At 46.4% G+C, this 15,558-nt stretch overlaps 1 protein-coding gene across 2 annotated transcripts; it reads right to left on the bottom strand.

Moving 5' to 3' along the window:
• Window positions 1-958: 958 nt before the first annotated feature.
• LOC112876462 (DEAD-box ATP-dependent RNA helicase 24) lies at window positions 959-5,190 on the bottom strand. 2 transcript variants are annotated; one of them, XM_025940582.1, is made up of 5 exons: window positions 4,499-5,177; window positions 2,084-3,312; window positions 1,847-1,883; window positions 1,330-1,753; window positions 959-1,209 (listed from the first exon to the last, which is right to left on the bottom strand). In XM_025940582.1, the coding sequence occupies exons 1-5, from the start codon at window positions 5,070-5,072 to the stop codon at window positions 1,158-1,160; spliced, it is 2,316 nt and encodes a 771-aa protein (XP_025796367.1). In that variant the 5' UTR covers window positions 5,073-5,177; the 3' UTR covers window positions 959-1,157. The 2 variants fall into 2 exon arrangements, 1 of the variants encoding a protein (XP_025796367.1); XR_003225325.1 differs by lacking the exon at window positions 959-1,209 and having other exon boundaries at window positions 1,706-1,753; window positions 1,970-3,312; window positions 4,499-5,190.
• Between the last annotated feature and the right edge of the window lie 10,368 nt (window positions 5,191-15,558).

Below are 15,558 nucleotides of genomic sequence, written 5' to 3' on the forward strand. Positions count from 1 at the left end.
GACATCATCCCCTTCCTTTCCCCTTCTTTTATCCTCCCAGCTTCTTTATCCTTCCCAGCCTCATGCTCTCCCTCTCCCTCTCCTCCCCCCCCCCCCACGGCCCGGCAACAGCGGCCGGTCCCTTCCTCCCCTTGCCATTCCAACCTCCCTTCTCTCCCTCCCCGGCCTCCCCTCTCCTTCCCCCTCCGCTCGCCCCTCACCACGCGCCTGCAGTGAGGAGCAGCGGCGGGGCGAGGCGCGGCGGCGACGTCCATCGGTGGGCTGGCACGAGGAGCTCTAGGTACGCCTCCCTCTCCCCTCCCCTCTGCTCTCCGGCCGGTCCCTCCCTCCTCGGCCAGCCCCTCCCTCTCTTCCTGCGCCCGCGCCTAGAGTGGGAGCGGCGGCGTGGCACGAGAGGAGGATGTGCCACGGGAAAAGAGGAGTGCGCGGGTGAGAAGGGAGATGGCGAGTCGGAGCCACTTGGCAAACATACCTAACGGAGGGGAGGGGATGCCGAATCGGAAAGAGAAGAGAGGAAGAAGAGGCTGTAGGATCACTTTTTTCCAATATTTTTCCATTTTTACGGATCCGAATGGATTTAGCTAAGCTCTTGGAGTTGCTCTTAGGCTTAATGGATTCGTCTCGCGAATTAACCTCCATTTATGTAATGGGTTTTATAATTAACCTATATTTATTCCTAATTGGTGTCCAAACCTTCGATGCGACGGGACTAAATTTAGTCCTATGAAAATAAACAGGCCCTAGTTATGCAATGAAAAAACTTGTGGAACATGCATAGATCACCCAACTACTTGCTTGTTGGCTCCTTGGTTGCGATGGTACATTTCGTGACCTTGCATGTTCCTGGGCAAAGTGGAAGTATCCTGTACATCAAAAGAATGAAAGTAGAATCATCCTTGCGCCACATCCGGGCTTGCAGCAGTTGCAAGCCTGCAAAATGCAGTTAAATGATCACAGCTGGGAAAACCCTGCGGCCCGACGGCCAGATACTGAGATGAGATACATCCCATACAACAGTTGTTGGACGAAGGATAGAGGGCAAACTAAAAACAACACTTATCATTCACAATTTCACATCATGTGATCTACAGTGTACATCAATATGCTTCAACAAAGGGAGAAAAGATATCACAATTCGGTACATTGGCTAACGGGGACTAGCGATCCCAACCCGATGGTCGTTTCCTCTCCCTGGACCGATCCCGTGAACTGCAATGCATGCAAAATTTCCAACTCATAAAACTGGATACTGAACGATGACACAAAATTATACACGGATGGATCCACAAGAAAACTATTCTGCAATGGCACACGATGTGAGTTACCTACCTTTCTGGATTTTGGTTCCCGTTTTCATTGCTATTTCCTTCAGGCCGGGATGCAGGGACGAAGGAGGGGGCCGACTGTGCTGGTCGGGATGCAGGGACAAAGGAGGGGGCCGACTGTGCTGGCCGTGCATCTCCTCCTATGGTGCCCCCAGACACAAAGCCGCGAAGTGCTGGTCTTACAAAGGAAGGTGCACTGCTGCTCGGTGTATTCGAAGATCCAGATACAAAGCTGCTCTTAAATTGCTGCATCATCCCCGTTTTCAACGAATTTACAGTAGCAGTTCTCGGAGCAGGCACTTGTGAACCAGATTCAGCATTGTAACCTATGCCAAGGCCAAAATCAACTCCACGCACACCACGACCGCGCCCAGCACCCCCACCCCCACCCCCACCCCCACCTTTTCCTTTGCCACCTTTCTTCCCACCTGATCAGCATAACAACTTGTTAGAAAACATTTCCATAAAAGAGAATCCAGATGACCTGCTTCCTGCTCTGTAAATAAATAAAGACAGACTACCTTTCCTGGAGTCCCGTTTTGCTCTAAATCTTCCATCCTGCAATTCAAATCACAATTGTTTCAGAAAAATGGGATTATTTTAGTTGCAAGAGTAACTATGTAAATTAACAAGATAGTATCTACCTTGCTGCAAACATCCAGTTTGCATAAAGTATTCAACTAGAATTCCATGCAAGTCTAGAACTTACTTTGTAATGCCAACAAATAAACAAAAAAATCATCGATAAGATAAATAACCTTCATAGCCAGATCCATGAGTTCATTGGGTACATCCTGACCAGCAGCAATCAAACTATGAACCAATTCACCAGCAAAGCGTGCCTCCTTCTGTGTAATCAGAGTGTATGCAGTGCCATCTTTATCACCAGCACGGCCAGTTCTTCCAATACGGTGAATATGCATATCCATCTCTTTCGCAATATCAAAGTTAACAACTGTTTTAATTGACTTGATGTCAAGACCTCGTGCAGCAACATCAGTTGCAACCAGAACATGGTATGTCCCAGATTTGAACTTCTGTAGGGTCTCCATGCGAGAAGCTTGATCCTTGTCACCATGAAGTGCTGCAATTCTGAATCCTCTCTGATTCAACTCTTTCTCTAGCTCATCCACTCTAGCCTTCTTAGATGCGAATACAAGAACGTCTCCATCATCAATCATTCCAGGCAATTTCTCCAAAAGCCAAGGCATTTTCTCAGCATCAGAAGGGAGTACGTTGACAACTTGTTTAATGTCTTCATTAGCACTGCCAACTTGACCAACTGTAACTCTAATAGGATCAGTCAATATTTCTCTTGCCAAACGCTCCACTTTGTATGGCATTGTTGCAGAAAAAAGTAAGGTTTGTCGGTCTGGTCTGATTTGTCCAACTATGGATCTTACTTGTGGCTCAAATCCAAGATCAAACATGCGATCGGCTTCATCAAGAACCAGATAAGTTGCCCTGAACATCTTCAATGCCTTCATCTTCAGCAAGTCTATTAATCTCCCTGGGGTTGCAATGACTACTTCACAGCCTGCTTTCAGTTCTTTAAACTGGTCAAATTTGGAAACCCCACCATATACAGCAGCAACTCGAAGGTTGTAAGGCTTTGCAAACTTCTTAGCTTCGAGATAAATCTGATGTGCCAGTTCTCTTGTTGGAGCACAAATCACTCCTATTGGTCCTTCTTCTTTATCAAGCTCAGGCTGATCCATAATATGTACAATCATAGGGAGTACAAAAGCTGCAGTTTTGCCTGAACCAGTTTTTGCAATTCCAATGATATCTCTCCCTGAGAGTACGATAGGTAAAGCCTGGCACTGAATTGTCGTTGGTTTTTCATAAGCCTGCTTGGCAATAGCATTCATTAACGGTACAGGAAACCCACAATCCTCAAAGTTTTTTATTGGCCTTGGCACATCAAAACCAGAAACCCTAATTGCCAAACTTTTCATATAATCTGCCACTTCTTGGTCACTCATACCTATAAGAAAGAAAGAAAGAGTTCAGTACATCATAACTCAGATCATTAAAGAATGAGAAACAGCAATCTGTGCATGGTTGTCACCACATCAGTCATCAAGAAAAATACTTGTAACTTGCAAGGCCCAGTTGAATTAGCTTAGTTCCTAAGAAAATATTAATTTAGGAAGGAAGGAAGAACCTAAACAAAACAAGTACATCCAATTGAAATTTTCTCCTTTGGAGTGGAATACAGATCAAAGTTCAGTGCTGACAGGGAAAGAAAACTTTGGTCTGAACACATATAGTGCAAGCCTCTGCAGATTTTTCTACTTTACCCCATGCTGTGAAAATGGCCACTAACGCATCTACTTTAACCTAGTTACGGGATAATTGTGTCATGAGCTTATGGGCAATAAGGACATCTATCATTTATTTTATTTCAGCTACAATTAAGCTGGCAAGATCAATCTTATAACTGAGCTAGACAAGCCTTATATACTTGGAACACTAGTAGGTGCCTCCGCTAACCGGTGAGTGGAAGTTAGCTTCAGTCCAAGATCGATAAGCATAATTCATTGCATCATGGCCTAATGGGGTCCAGCAAATAAAGCATAAACATAGACAAATGGCAATGTACTGAGAGCGAAATATATCATGTACAGTACCATCACAATCAGTTGTTATGGGGCTTTTGATTCCTAATTGAACAACCACCCAAGTAATGTGAAGCATTTGATCTTCTGGTTGTAATGAGTTATACAAAAGGGCATATGAGACGTTTTCAAGTGCATAAGCATCAGAAGAGAAAGAAAGTAACTGCCTGACTAAGGACCTTTTTCCAAAAAAAAACCACATAAATTTAATCTCTAACACATCAATATAAGTACGCAATCAAAACAAGAGTGATCCCGGAACAGGGCATGGCTTCATTAGTTCATGTCCATGTCAAGACAGCGGAGGTTCAGATTGCATCATGGAGCAGAGCATCCAATCGAACCTACTTAGGCTTGGTTCATCACATATTTTCCTAAGCTAAGTACGAATTCATAGCACTTGTTGCATATCCTACGCAAGGTCAGATTTAAGTAGCTTAAGCACGTAAGCTGCAAGGAAGACTTAGTTAACAGCCAACATTACATGTACCGAACTAAATAGTATCACAGGTTCAGAATTCAGAAAAGAATGAAAGGCACCAAATGCTTCACCTGAAATTGACGGATTCTCCTCATAGAAATCTTTGGTGAATGCATCGTACTCGATGGTCGAGTGGTCGAGTGCTGGTATGGGCTCGATTTTCTTCTTGTCCACGACTATGGGGTTGTCGTCGGAGTCGTACTCCATCATGCCGGCGTCGACCGCCTTGGCAGCGGCGTAGACCTCCTCGTCGGAGTCGTAACCGGCGCGCATAGCGTCGGCGGCGAGCGTGAGCCCGGCGTCTTTCTTGGCCCGCAGGAAGCTCTCGACGGGGTCATCCTCGTCATCGTCAGAGTCTGCGCGGCGAAGCGCCTCGGGCTTGGGCGGCGGGGGCGGCGCGCGGATCTCCTCCTGGATCTCTGCCATGAAGGCGTCGAGCGGGTCGATCTCCTCCCCATCCTCCGACTTGCTGGCCACGGCAGCTGAGGCGGGGTCGTCTGTGGGAGCGTCGTCGTAGAACGCGATGTCGTCGAGGTCCGGGTCGTCGGTGGGACGGTAGAGCCGGGGTACGGGCTGCGAGCGCTCAAAACTGTAGGACGTAGGCCGCGGGATGCTGAACCCCTCGAGCTTCGGCCGCTTCGACATGGCGCCGGCGGCGAGACGGAGCTAGGGTTTGCGAGGCCGGGGGTGATGGAGGAAGGAGACGATGACAGCTGAGAATTGGCGCCGCTCGGCTTGGCTGGATCACTGACTCGTCGTTGTCGGGTGGTGTGGGCCGCGTAGGCCGTGGCTGGATTGGACCGGACGCTCGTGGGTCGTCGTCGAGGCCTGGCTGCCTTCAGAGGTCTCGTGTCGGTGGAATCTGTCGGTATGGGCCGTTGCCTGGCATTTTTGGACGATGGGATGAGGCCTGGGGTTGAACGCAGGATACCAGCTCCGGGTCTTAGGCTATCTCCAGCGGTGGACTGTGAAAGGATGTGTTCTCTATTATAGAAAATACTGTAGCTTCTCTATCATTCCATCGGTAAACTCTACACCATGCAGTAAAATGGGGGACGCGCTCTGCGTCCCGCACAGAGGCGGGCAACGACCGGCGTCCTCCATCCGGTCGCGCGGGAGATGCGGCGGGGCGCGGGAGGCGGGGCACGGGGCGCGGGAGGGCGCGGGAGGCGGGGCACGGGGCGCGGGAGGGCGCGGTGGGGCGCGCGAGGCGCGGAAGGCGGGGCACGGGAGGGCGCGGTGGGGCGCGCGAGGCGCGGGAGCGGCGGCAGCGGGGCGCGGAGGGGCGGCGGCGGGCGCGGAGGAGCGGCGGGCGGGCGCGGAGGAGCGGCGGAGGAGGGGCGGAGGAGGGACGGCGGGCTCGGAGGAGGGGCGGCGGGCTCGGAGGAGGGGCGGGCGGCGGAGGAGGAGGGGGGCGGGCGGAGGAGGAGGTGGAGGGGGCGGGCGGCGGAGGGGCGCGGGCGGAGGCCGAGGGACGGGCGGAGGAGGAGGGGGGCGGGCGGCGGAGGAGGAGGGGCGGGCGGAGGAGGAGGTGGGGGGGCGGGCGGCGGAGGGGCGCGGGCGGAGGCCGAGGGACGGGCGGAGGAGGGGGGGGGCGGAGGAGGAGGGGGGCAGGCGGCGGAGGGGCGCGGGCGGAGGCCGAGGGACGGGCGGAGGAGGAGGGGGGGTGCGGGCTGTTGGAAAAAAAGAAAAAAAATTGAGATTGTGGGGTATAGAAGATGGAAATAGAGAATGTTGTTGGAGTTAAGTTTGGTATAGAGAATGAAGTTGATGTGGAGGAAAAGGATAGGGGATGAGATTTAGAGGATATCGCTGGAGATAGGCTTAGCCATGGTTTCGCAAATTGTTACAAAAATGTACTGTCAGTGCGTTTGGTTGAGCTGTGAGCTGTGAAAAAGCTGCTGTGAGCTGTCAACTTTGAAAAAACTGCTGTGAGCTGACAGCTGTGAAAAAGCTAAAAGCCGTTTGGTTTAACCTGCTGTAAAACTGTAGATTTGATATAAAATGTATGTAACGCCCCTGAGGCCCTAAAATGTTGTTTGCATGTAAAATAAACATAATGATGTGATTTTTGCATTAAATTATCATATTTATTATGAAATTAAATATTGCATATATAAATAAGTGTATTGTTCGTTTCAAAAGAGTTGTCAGCTACATAGCAATCTCACGTTCCCCTTGCATTAGCTATCGAAGTAGCTATCCTATCACGAATTATGTTCATAGTAACTTCATTCTCTCTCTCTATCTCACGACCATCATCTTGAGTTTGTTCCTCAATATTTGATGCTTTTGGCATATACTTCTTATCTGCGTCACACCTCTCAAACTCCTTATCACGCAACTGACTATCACGAATAAAATTATGTAGTGCAAAACAAGCTATAATGATCTCTTTCTGCCGTTCAGCTGAGAAACTCGACATATCTTTCAATATGCGCCATTTTTCTTGAGAACTCTAAATGCTCGCTTAATGATATTGCGGAGAGAGGAGTGCAAAAAGTTGAATAACTCATGCTTCCCTTGCGGTGGACGTCCACGATGATGACGAAATTTTGGTATATGGTATCTAGTCCTCTTAAAAGGTGCAAGGTATCCAGTTCGATTTGGATAACCGGAGTCAACAAGGTAGTATTTATCTGAAAATAAAAAATAAGTTAGCATTCTAAAAAATGATGATCAAAGTGTATAAGGGACTATTTACCTTTAGGAGGTACAGGAAATGAAAGAAAGTTTGCCAATACATGGTTAAGGATCTGTGTATCATGTGCGGAACCCGCCCATCCAGCAACCACAAATGTGAACCTCATATCAAAGTCACATATGGCAAGTACATTTTGTGATGTATATCCATGACGACAAGTGTAGTTAATCATCTCATCAGCCGAAACAACAACCGGAACATGTGATCCATCTATTGCACCAATAGCACCCTTAAAATGAGGCCAGAAACGATGTTCTTTCAACTTCTCACGTTCATTGCTACATGTTGGATCCTTCGGTTTGATGTTATATTTTGCTAATTCAAGTAAACACTTCAATACCTCTTTGAACTTCATATGAAATTTCCATGTTGACCGGATAAAAATGATTTTAAGCTTGGTAAAATGACTGAGGCCCTCCAACAATCCATAGGAACATTGCCAATGATTCTATTGATGTAACATTTCTAGAGGATTTCAAATCATACGAAGACACCAATAAATCATGAAGAGCCATAAAAACCTCTGTACTCATCCGAAACATCTGTACTCATCCGAAACATCTTGTAAAAGTATCTTGGACGCTTGAAGCACTTCATAACCCAATCATAACCAGATTCCGGATCTTCTTTTGCTCTATATTCAGCTTTGTTAGCATATCGCTCATTGTAAAAAGCATCCAGATTTCCAAGAAGAGCAGCATGTTGAGATAACTCATTTAGTGAAAGAAGAGACTGTTGCCTTTTTCTATCCAGCTCTTACATATTCGCATCCATCTACATAAATAAAGTAAATTGTTCAACAAATGCAGAAATAATGCTTTCAACATACAAGACAAAACTGATTCCAACATACAAGAAAAAATTATTAAACATACATGGGAAAAATAGTTCCACCATACAAGACAAAACTGGTTCCAACGTAGAAAACAACACTAGTTCGAACGTAGAAAACAACACTGGTTCCAATGTAGAAAACAATACTAGTTCCAACATACAAGATAATTATTCGAACATACAAGAACGTAAGCAAATAAATGGTTGAAACACAAGATAAATTGATCTATGTGGTCTTCTTCATCTCGTGCTCCCTCTCAATCAAATCAAACTTTCCTTCGTTTGTTTCAAGCGCACTGAGTATATCTCTAAACTCAGCCTTCATGATTAATAAGGTAGCTGTGTGCATCAATTTTTTCTTGAATTCCACAATCCTTCACCATTCTCATGGCTTGTGCAATAGTTGGAACAGGGCTGGATTGTGGAGGAGCTGATGATGCTTCAAGACTTGACCCAATTTTATCAGCTGTACTTTCAATCCTCATGCATGTGTTCTTGTGCATCCAAAAAAATAGACTCTTCTCCTCCTTCTCCTCAGTCGGACTAGACAATTGTTTGCGCTTCTTTCCACCTGGATTTGGTTTCTCATTGGGAGTAATCTCCATTGTGTTCTCATCACTCGAGTCATTTGAAGAAATATCTCCCGGACATGATGCGGAAGCACCAATGACATGCACATTTTCAAACAGCAGATGTAAATCATCAAGATACTTCGGCCCCCGCTTTCGAAACCTGAGATGGACGCACTTGATACCTCTCTCTCGGTTGCTGCGTCGCTGTAAAATAAATTTATCAAGGTCAGGAACAAAATATAATAAAGGCAAATAGAATTCCATTAAAAAAATAAAACTTAACCCACCGCAAGATGTTCATCTCACCACATGCTAGAAGAATCAACGGTTTGATTCGCATCATCCCATCCAAGCTTAGTGGCAGCATTTTTCAGTTCCATGAACACGGTGTAATATTTTTTCATGTTGTCCAATTTATTCTTCAATTGTGACCTCACTGGTTTCAACCCGGTTCTTGCAAGAAGTTTATCCTCAAGGTTTTTCCAACCAGTTCCAGTAAAACAGCCATTTGGTCTATTCCCAAGAATAAGCTTCTCCTTGCAAATGTCAATGAAGTGCTTCAAAGTGGCATTATCCCACACCGCCTTTTCACCCATCGCTAATCTGAGGATCACAATCAACTATTTTTTCATCCACAAACAATCGATGTATGCAGCATATCTCATATCAAAATAAAATTGTGAAAAATCAATACCTGTGAAGAGGAGATCGAATAGACGTGGAGGCTTGGGGACTCCGCCGACGTGGGTAGGCCGCCGGCGTGGAGAGTAGCGTGAGGGAGAAAAGAAGATTATGGGAACCAAAGCTCTGCAGATGCCAAAGTATTGGTATTGAGCATTGAAGGTAGAGAAACTAATAAATGCAGAAGGTTAGTCAATCTACCGATTTAAAGTGCTTGTGCATCAAAAAGCCAATTTAGGTTCAGAGTTCAGTATAGAGATTGGCATGAGTTCAATGACTAGACTTTGATGCAAAGTGCAATTGACTAGACTTTGTTATGAATTGACGTGCTCATAAACTCTATAAGCTAGATCGAAACTGTAAGTAGCTATTAGCATCAGAGATTCCTGTCAGGGATAGATCCTCTGGATACCGCAAGGAAGCTACCCGTGAGGGAAAAAAGTCCGATTCCTACTAGGATTCCACTGTCATACCTTGTAATCCTACTAGGACCCCTACCTCGCTACTAGGAAGCTACTCGGCTCGACTTCACCTCGCACTGCAACGTTGATGCACCGCGGCCGCCGACCTCGACAACCCGGTTCAACTTCGGCTTGTGCCGCAATGTCCGCGCGCAGCAGCGATGAGTTCGACTACTTTGACTTCGCGAGTACGATCGGCGGCCCGCCGCCGACTACATCAACTACTCGTCTCGACTTGAAAACTAGTCGGAATCGACTCCGACTAGTAGAGCTTCATCAACAAACCGTCGCGGCTCCATCAACGAGCTCCACGTCTTCATCGTCATTCGTCCACGAATCAAGCTAAGTGACTTATACCTTTTTCGATTTGTTTTTCACAAGATCGGCTACCTTTTTTAGTACGCCTCTCGGCGGGCATGAAACCCTCGGGGGCTACACCATGATCGACTAGTTATCCGTGTACATCTCTCGATGGGCATAAATCCCTCCAGAGCTACATTTCACCGACTACTTATCCGTGTATGACTCTCGATGGGCATTGAAACCCTCCAGAGTTACACTTCGTCGACTACTTTTTGCACAACGCGTATTCATTCTGTCGCAATGTCGACTACTTTTGCGTACTGCGCATCCTCTTTGTCGCATAACAACTACTTTCTGCTCGTTGTCTCTTCTTAACGGTCGCTAATCTACTCGAGTAGCAAATGCCTTAATCCGTGAAACCTCGAGTCTCCAGTCATGACCTAAGCGACCTGTCCTGTATGAGCGATGGCAAGAGACCTAAGCGACTTGTACATGCTATAGGCAAAGGCTAAACTGAGACCGGGTGAACGTAAAGGATGGACTACTCGGAAGATTTAAATGGTCTAAAAAAGAGCTCGACACAACAACTTTTACACCGAATAAATTTTGGTGTCTTCACATTATTATTGAGTATATTCGGTATCTTCGCATTATGCTACATAATGTATGCATTGTCTTTTTTCAGATCAAGCTTCGGCAACAGCCCTCCAGGCAGCACGACGTGCCATCACAGTTCCGCTAGTTCCCAGGCTTGGGGGCTGGACGATGCACACTACTCGACATGGCTCCTTCGGCTCTTCTGGTTCGTAAGCTCGGGGGCTGGACGCCGCAAAACTACTCGAAGACGACTCATATGAAGACTAAGAGTGCAGAAGAAACCCTAAGTCACCGCGCGGTTAAATAAACCAGCGGGAGGCTCAATTTCACTATGCAGAAGGCGAAGAGTTTTTCTCGGAATTTCAAAATAACACCAATGCCATGATTCTTGGGTTCTTTTTCCGAACCTAAGGGTTTTGGATTCAAGGCTCGGGGGCTGCAGGATACGTGTCATCGACTATTTATTTTTTGAATGTACTCGAAGGATAAGAAAAGAAAATTCAAGACTAATTTGACCTTCAGCTTGATTCTTCGATTCAACCTAAGGCTCGGGGGCTACTCTATATGGAGTGCGATTTTCCATTGCACCCCATACAAAAGAAGACTTGAAGCTATTCAGGACATGAGCAACTCATAGTCTCGATACAACCAATGAAGTACTTGAATAAGACCTTCAAGATTGAGTTTCAGAAGAAGCTGAAGACTACTTCAGAAATACTTGAAATACCTGCAGTACTCGGCTATGAAGAGTTCGGAGGCTTGTCAAGGATAGATCCTCTGGGTACCGTAAGGAAGCTACCCGTGAGGAAAAAGAAGTCCGATTCCTACTAGGATTCCACTATAGTCGTATTAGGACTCCTACCTTGTAATCCTACTAAGACTCCTACCTTGTAATCCTACTAGAAACCTCGTCCCCTGGGATATATATAGGAGGGCAAGGATACCTAGATAGGTAGAGAACCAATAGAGAGCAGTCAACAGGCAACTCAGCATCCAAGCGCAGGGCGCAATATACAACACCCCAAAACAGGACGTAGGGTATTACGCTACTCTAGCGGCCCGAACCTGTATAAATTTGTGTCTTGTGTCCTTGCGTTCACCTTCAAGTTCCAGATCCGGCGATGCCTCACCAAATAATCGCCTACCTTAGGGTATCCCTAGGTAGGCCAACGGTAAAAACACCGACAATTCCCTATGAATCAGGAGCAGTAAAGATGCAATCGTCTTTGCTTCTCATCAATTGCCTATGTTACCCATAGGGTGAAATAATTCTCATCAATTGCCTATGTTGCCCATAGGGTGAAATAATTCAAGTTTGCAATTCATATCAGTCCAGTATTGCAATATTTGAATAATTATTATAAGCAGTAATACACTTTGGAGTGCTTTGCCTGCTAGTTTATGCTTCGAGCATGTATGTGTCTTTCCAGTATTCAAGTAATCTTAGAATTAAGAAATGCAACGCCATCTTTAGTTGCTCATTAGTGCATGGTTCATGCAAGATTCTTTAACAGTAACTCTTATTAAAGTATCTATCTGTTGAATTGTCTTGCTCCTATTAAATTGTCATTTTCTGTTTGCATGATAAAAAAATTGTGTGTAGCATGGAAATAAATCGATAGTGTGAGAGAGCAGGAGATCACTCTCCTGTGTACTCCCTGTTGCTGGCATTGATGTTTCCATGACTGATGCCCTCAATTTGTTTGATGAAATTGGCATAAGGTATACATTTTTTCCTTTCAATTTTGCTTGCTGATTTTGTACAGTCCCATATCTATCAGTTGCGCTTGGGATATTCAGGTTCAGAGTTCAGTATAGAGATTGGTATGAGTTAAGTGCAATTGCAATTTTTCAGTGCAATTGATGAGACTGTGTTCTTATCCTAGACATACACTTTGTTATGAATTGATGTGCTGATCCTTTACAATTGGTTATCAACAGGCTACTTCTTTGTCGCCTTGCTATCAGTATACTATATTTGCAACTTACGAATTCCTAAACATACACTCAAATTCAGTTTTGCCATATGTGTTGATGCATATTTATTTAATTACTTATCTAAATTCACACAACAGTCAGATTGATTTGTATCTTACTGCTATTTTTTTTTCAAGTTTGCCTTCTAGGTTTCTAATACGAGGAGAGATAGAGAAAAATAAAGCTTTAAAATGCATTCATGTGTGTAACTGCATGTCTGCCCTGGAGAGAGAGATGAATCGGCCTAGCATTCTACCCCCCAAAATGCCCTTTGTTGAACATGAGAGCAATCAAAATCTGGAGACACACTAGATAGACGGCATGAATGAATTCATCGTGATCGCAGTTGTAAATCAACACGGTAATGGGGGCTCGACCGCTCGGATCATACCTGACTGCGGCCTCGGAGAAGTGTCGGTGTGGCTGGCGCTGGCGCAGCACGTGGAGGTCGCCGCCGGGGTAGAACTCGGTGAGGACCAGCGGTCCCCCTCGGCGACGCCGTAGAGCCGGCAGGAAGGGGTGCTCCACGGCCTCGAGGATCTCGCGCTCCGTGCGCGCGCGGCCCTCCTTGTTGCGCCCCTCCACCTTTGGAGATCTTGACCGGGGTGGATCCACGCAGAGGGAAGGGGAAAGTGGAGGTTGGAGCAGCCGGGAGTGGCTCCTTCGCCGCGGGCGGGAAGGAGCGCCGCCTGGGTGCCCGCTGGCGAGAAGGAGCGGCACTCCTTGTTGCGCCCCTCTACCTCGGGAGATCTTGACCGGGGCAGATCCACGCGGAGGGAAGGGGAAAGTGGGGGTTGGAGCAGCCGGGGGTGGCTCCTTCGCTGCGAGGGGGGGGGGGAGGAGCGCCGCCTGGGTGCCCGCCGGAGAGGAGGAGCGGCCCTCCTTGTTGCGCCCCTCCACCTCGGGAGATCTTGACCAGGGCAGATCCACGCGGAGGGAAGGGGGAAGTGGGGGTTGGAGCAGCCGGGAGTGGCTCCTTCGCCGCGGGCGGGGAGGAGCGCCGCCTGGGTGCCCGCCGGCGAGGAGGAGCGGCGCTCGGCCGGCCGCACCTTGGAAGGAGGCGGTTGGGCAGATCGACGCGGAGGGGAAGGGGAATGCGGAGAAGCTGCTCGCGGGCTGCTGCGAAGACAAAACGCGCAAACGCGGCTGCGGTGCGATAAGCACGTCGCGAACGTCCGCCCTTTGGTTTTGCTAGCGTGTTCCAAACGCCAACACTGACTGCCGACGCCCAACCAAACGGGGCCTACATCCCTAATATGCTGCTGTCTCAAAAAGTATAAAATAAAGGGTGACGTGTATAAATCATCTGATGAACTTTGCCGCAGCTTGATAATCTGTCGTCTTATCATTGGGCGCTTTTAAGGCTAACACAAAGTTACCTCGATACACCAACACATTTTAAAAAGTCATAATTTTTCAAGCGAAGCTAGATGGATATGGATTTTATATGGAACTGTAGAATATACACAAAAAATGGAACTGTAGAAAAACAGCACTAGTGCGGTAGTGGAGTTGTTGATGCAAGATTTCACCCATCTAGGTTCAACTCATGGTGTCCAGTCTATGTAGATGTTTTTGAGTTAATGGTTGATCTCCACATGTAGTGTGCATTTCTTGCTCAAAACTGTTGGCATTAAAAGTATCAAAGTTTTGACTTGTTGAATCAAAACCGAAGTAGCCATGTGCCGCGCAGCACAAAAGTGCAGTATTGGCTTTTAGGATAAAAGTCTCGGTCCTCTCTATATGACCATTTAATCAGGCGACCTACTAAGTTAACATTTAATAAAAACAGAACACTACTTTATCCTGTCTAAGAAATTCTTTGACAACCTTCCCACCCTATGAATACACCCGGTTAACCCTTCTCTCCCTCCCTATCTCACTCAAAAATCCTTTGAGTAGGAATCTTCAAGGTGGGAGTACAGAGAGACATGCCGCTTCTATCTTTTTCCTCTTTAGCTGTGTGGTCTGAAGTTTATGGCTTATTAGGAATGATTTTGTTTTCAACAATGTAATAGTTTCTTCATCTAATGTAGAAATCTTTCGTGTAATTTCTTTCATGCAGAAGTGGGCTGTATTGGCGAAGGGGGATGGGCGTCTTCAGATCGAGCAGGAGGCTCAGCGTTTGAAGTTGCAAACACAATCCTGGCCGTTTAGCTAGCCTAGCGCTTCTTTCTCCTTTTGTTTGCTTGGTTTTGGCTTAGAGAGGGCTTCTAGAAAGAGCATGTTCACATGAAGGGCGCCTGCGCCGCATCTAAACCTTTTAGCTTCTTTCTCCTTTTGTTTGCTTGGCTTTAGCTTAGAGAGTGCTTCTAGAGAGAGTTTGTTCATCTGATGAGCGCCTGCGTTGTGTCTGATTTTTTTAGCGCTTATAATCTATAAATAAACTGGTAACTCCAATAAGATATTCTGCTTTCTTATAATTATAAGCTAGGTCAAGAGCCTTTTGTTAAAAAAGATGCTTTCAAAATGCAAACATAATCAGTCAAGCGTGCGAGGAATGTGACAAGTCCATAGGTAGTACTTTGTTTTTCAAAGTCCTAAATGTCTTATCTTTGGATGTTTTTCAAAGCTTCTCTAAACCCACCGTACTAAAATGGTTAGTGGAATGGGTTTTTGTTTCCGATGCGATTGATTCTCTACTTGTTTACTTCTCCGTGCGGACGCCGAAGGTCTGTAGCCTGAATTTGTCAAACACTGCAGTAGATAAAAACCTAAAGTTTCCTGCTCGCTCATATCATATTGATGAAGGACAAAAGTAGTGATCCATTAGTCCACGAGCTTACCCATGGCCGTATTAAAGAAAACCCAGCTACTAAAGAGAATCCAATGTCCTGACAAAACACTGACCAACATGATTAAACAGGCGTGGCATCATCTAGGGCGCACCAAACCTGGAGCGACCGGCAACTAATTAACAACTACCCGAGTCCTAGGTTGCATCAACGACAACTAATTAATCTAACGGATGGACGAATAAACTATGCCAATTTTCCAATACT

The sequence above is a fragment of the Panicum hallii genome, chromosome 9 (assembly GCF_002211085.1).
Source record: "Panicum hallii strain FIL2 chromosome 9, PHallii_v3.1, whole genome shotgun sequence".
NCBI lineage: Eukaryota > Viridiplantae > Streptophyta > Magnoliopsida > Poales > Poaceae > Panicum > Panicum hallii.

What these genes read in the sequence shown, in the direction of transcription:
- LOC112876462 (XM_025940582.1), bottom strand. Translation starts at nt 5,072, where the DNA reads ATGTCGAAGCGGCCGAAGCTCGAGGGGTTCAGCATCCCGCGGCCTACG. An exon ending in TCATGGATCTGGCTATGAAG is followed by an intron (nt 1,884 to 2,083) that starts GTTATTTATCTT and finishes TTTGAATTGCAG; the next exon opens with GATGGAAGATTTAGAGCAAA. An exon ending in AAAACGGGACTCCAGGAAAG is followed by an intron (nt 1,754 to 1,846) that starts GTAGTCTGTCTT and finishes TATGCTGATCAG; the next exon opens with GTGGGAAGAAAGGTGGCAAA.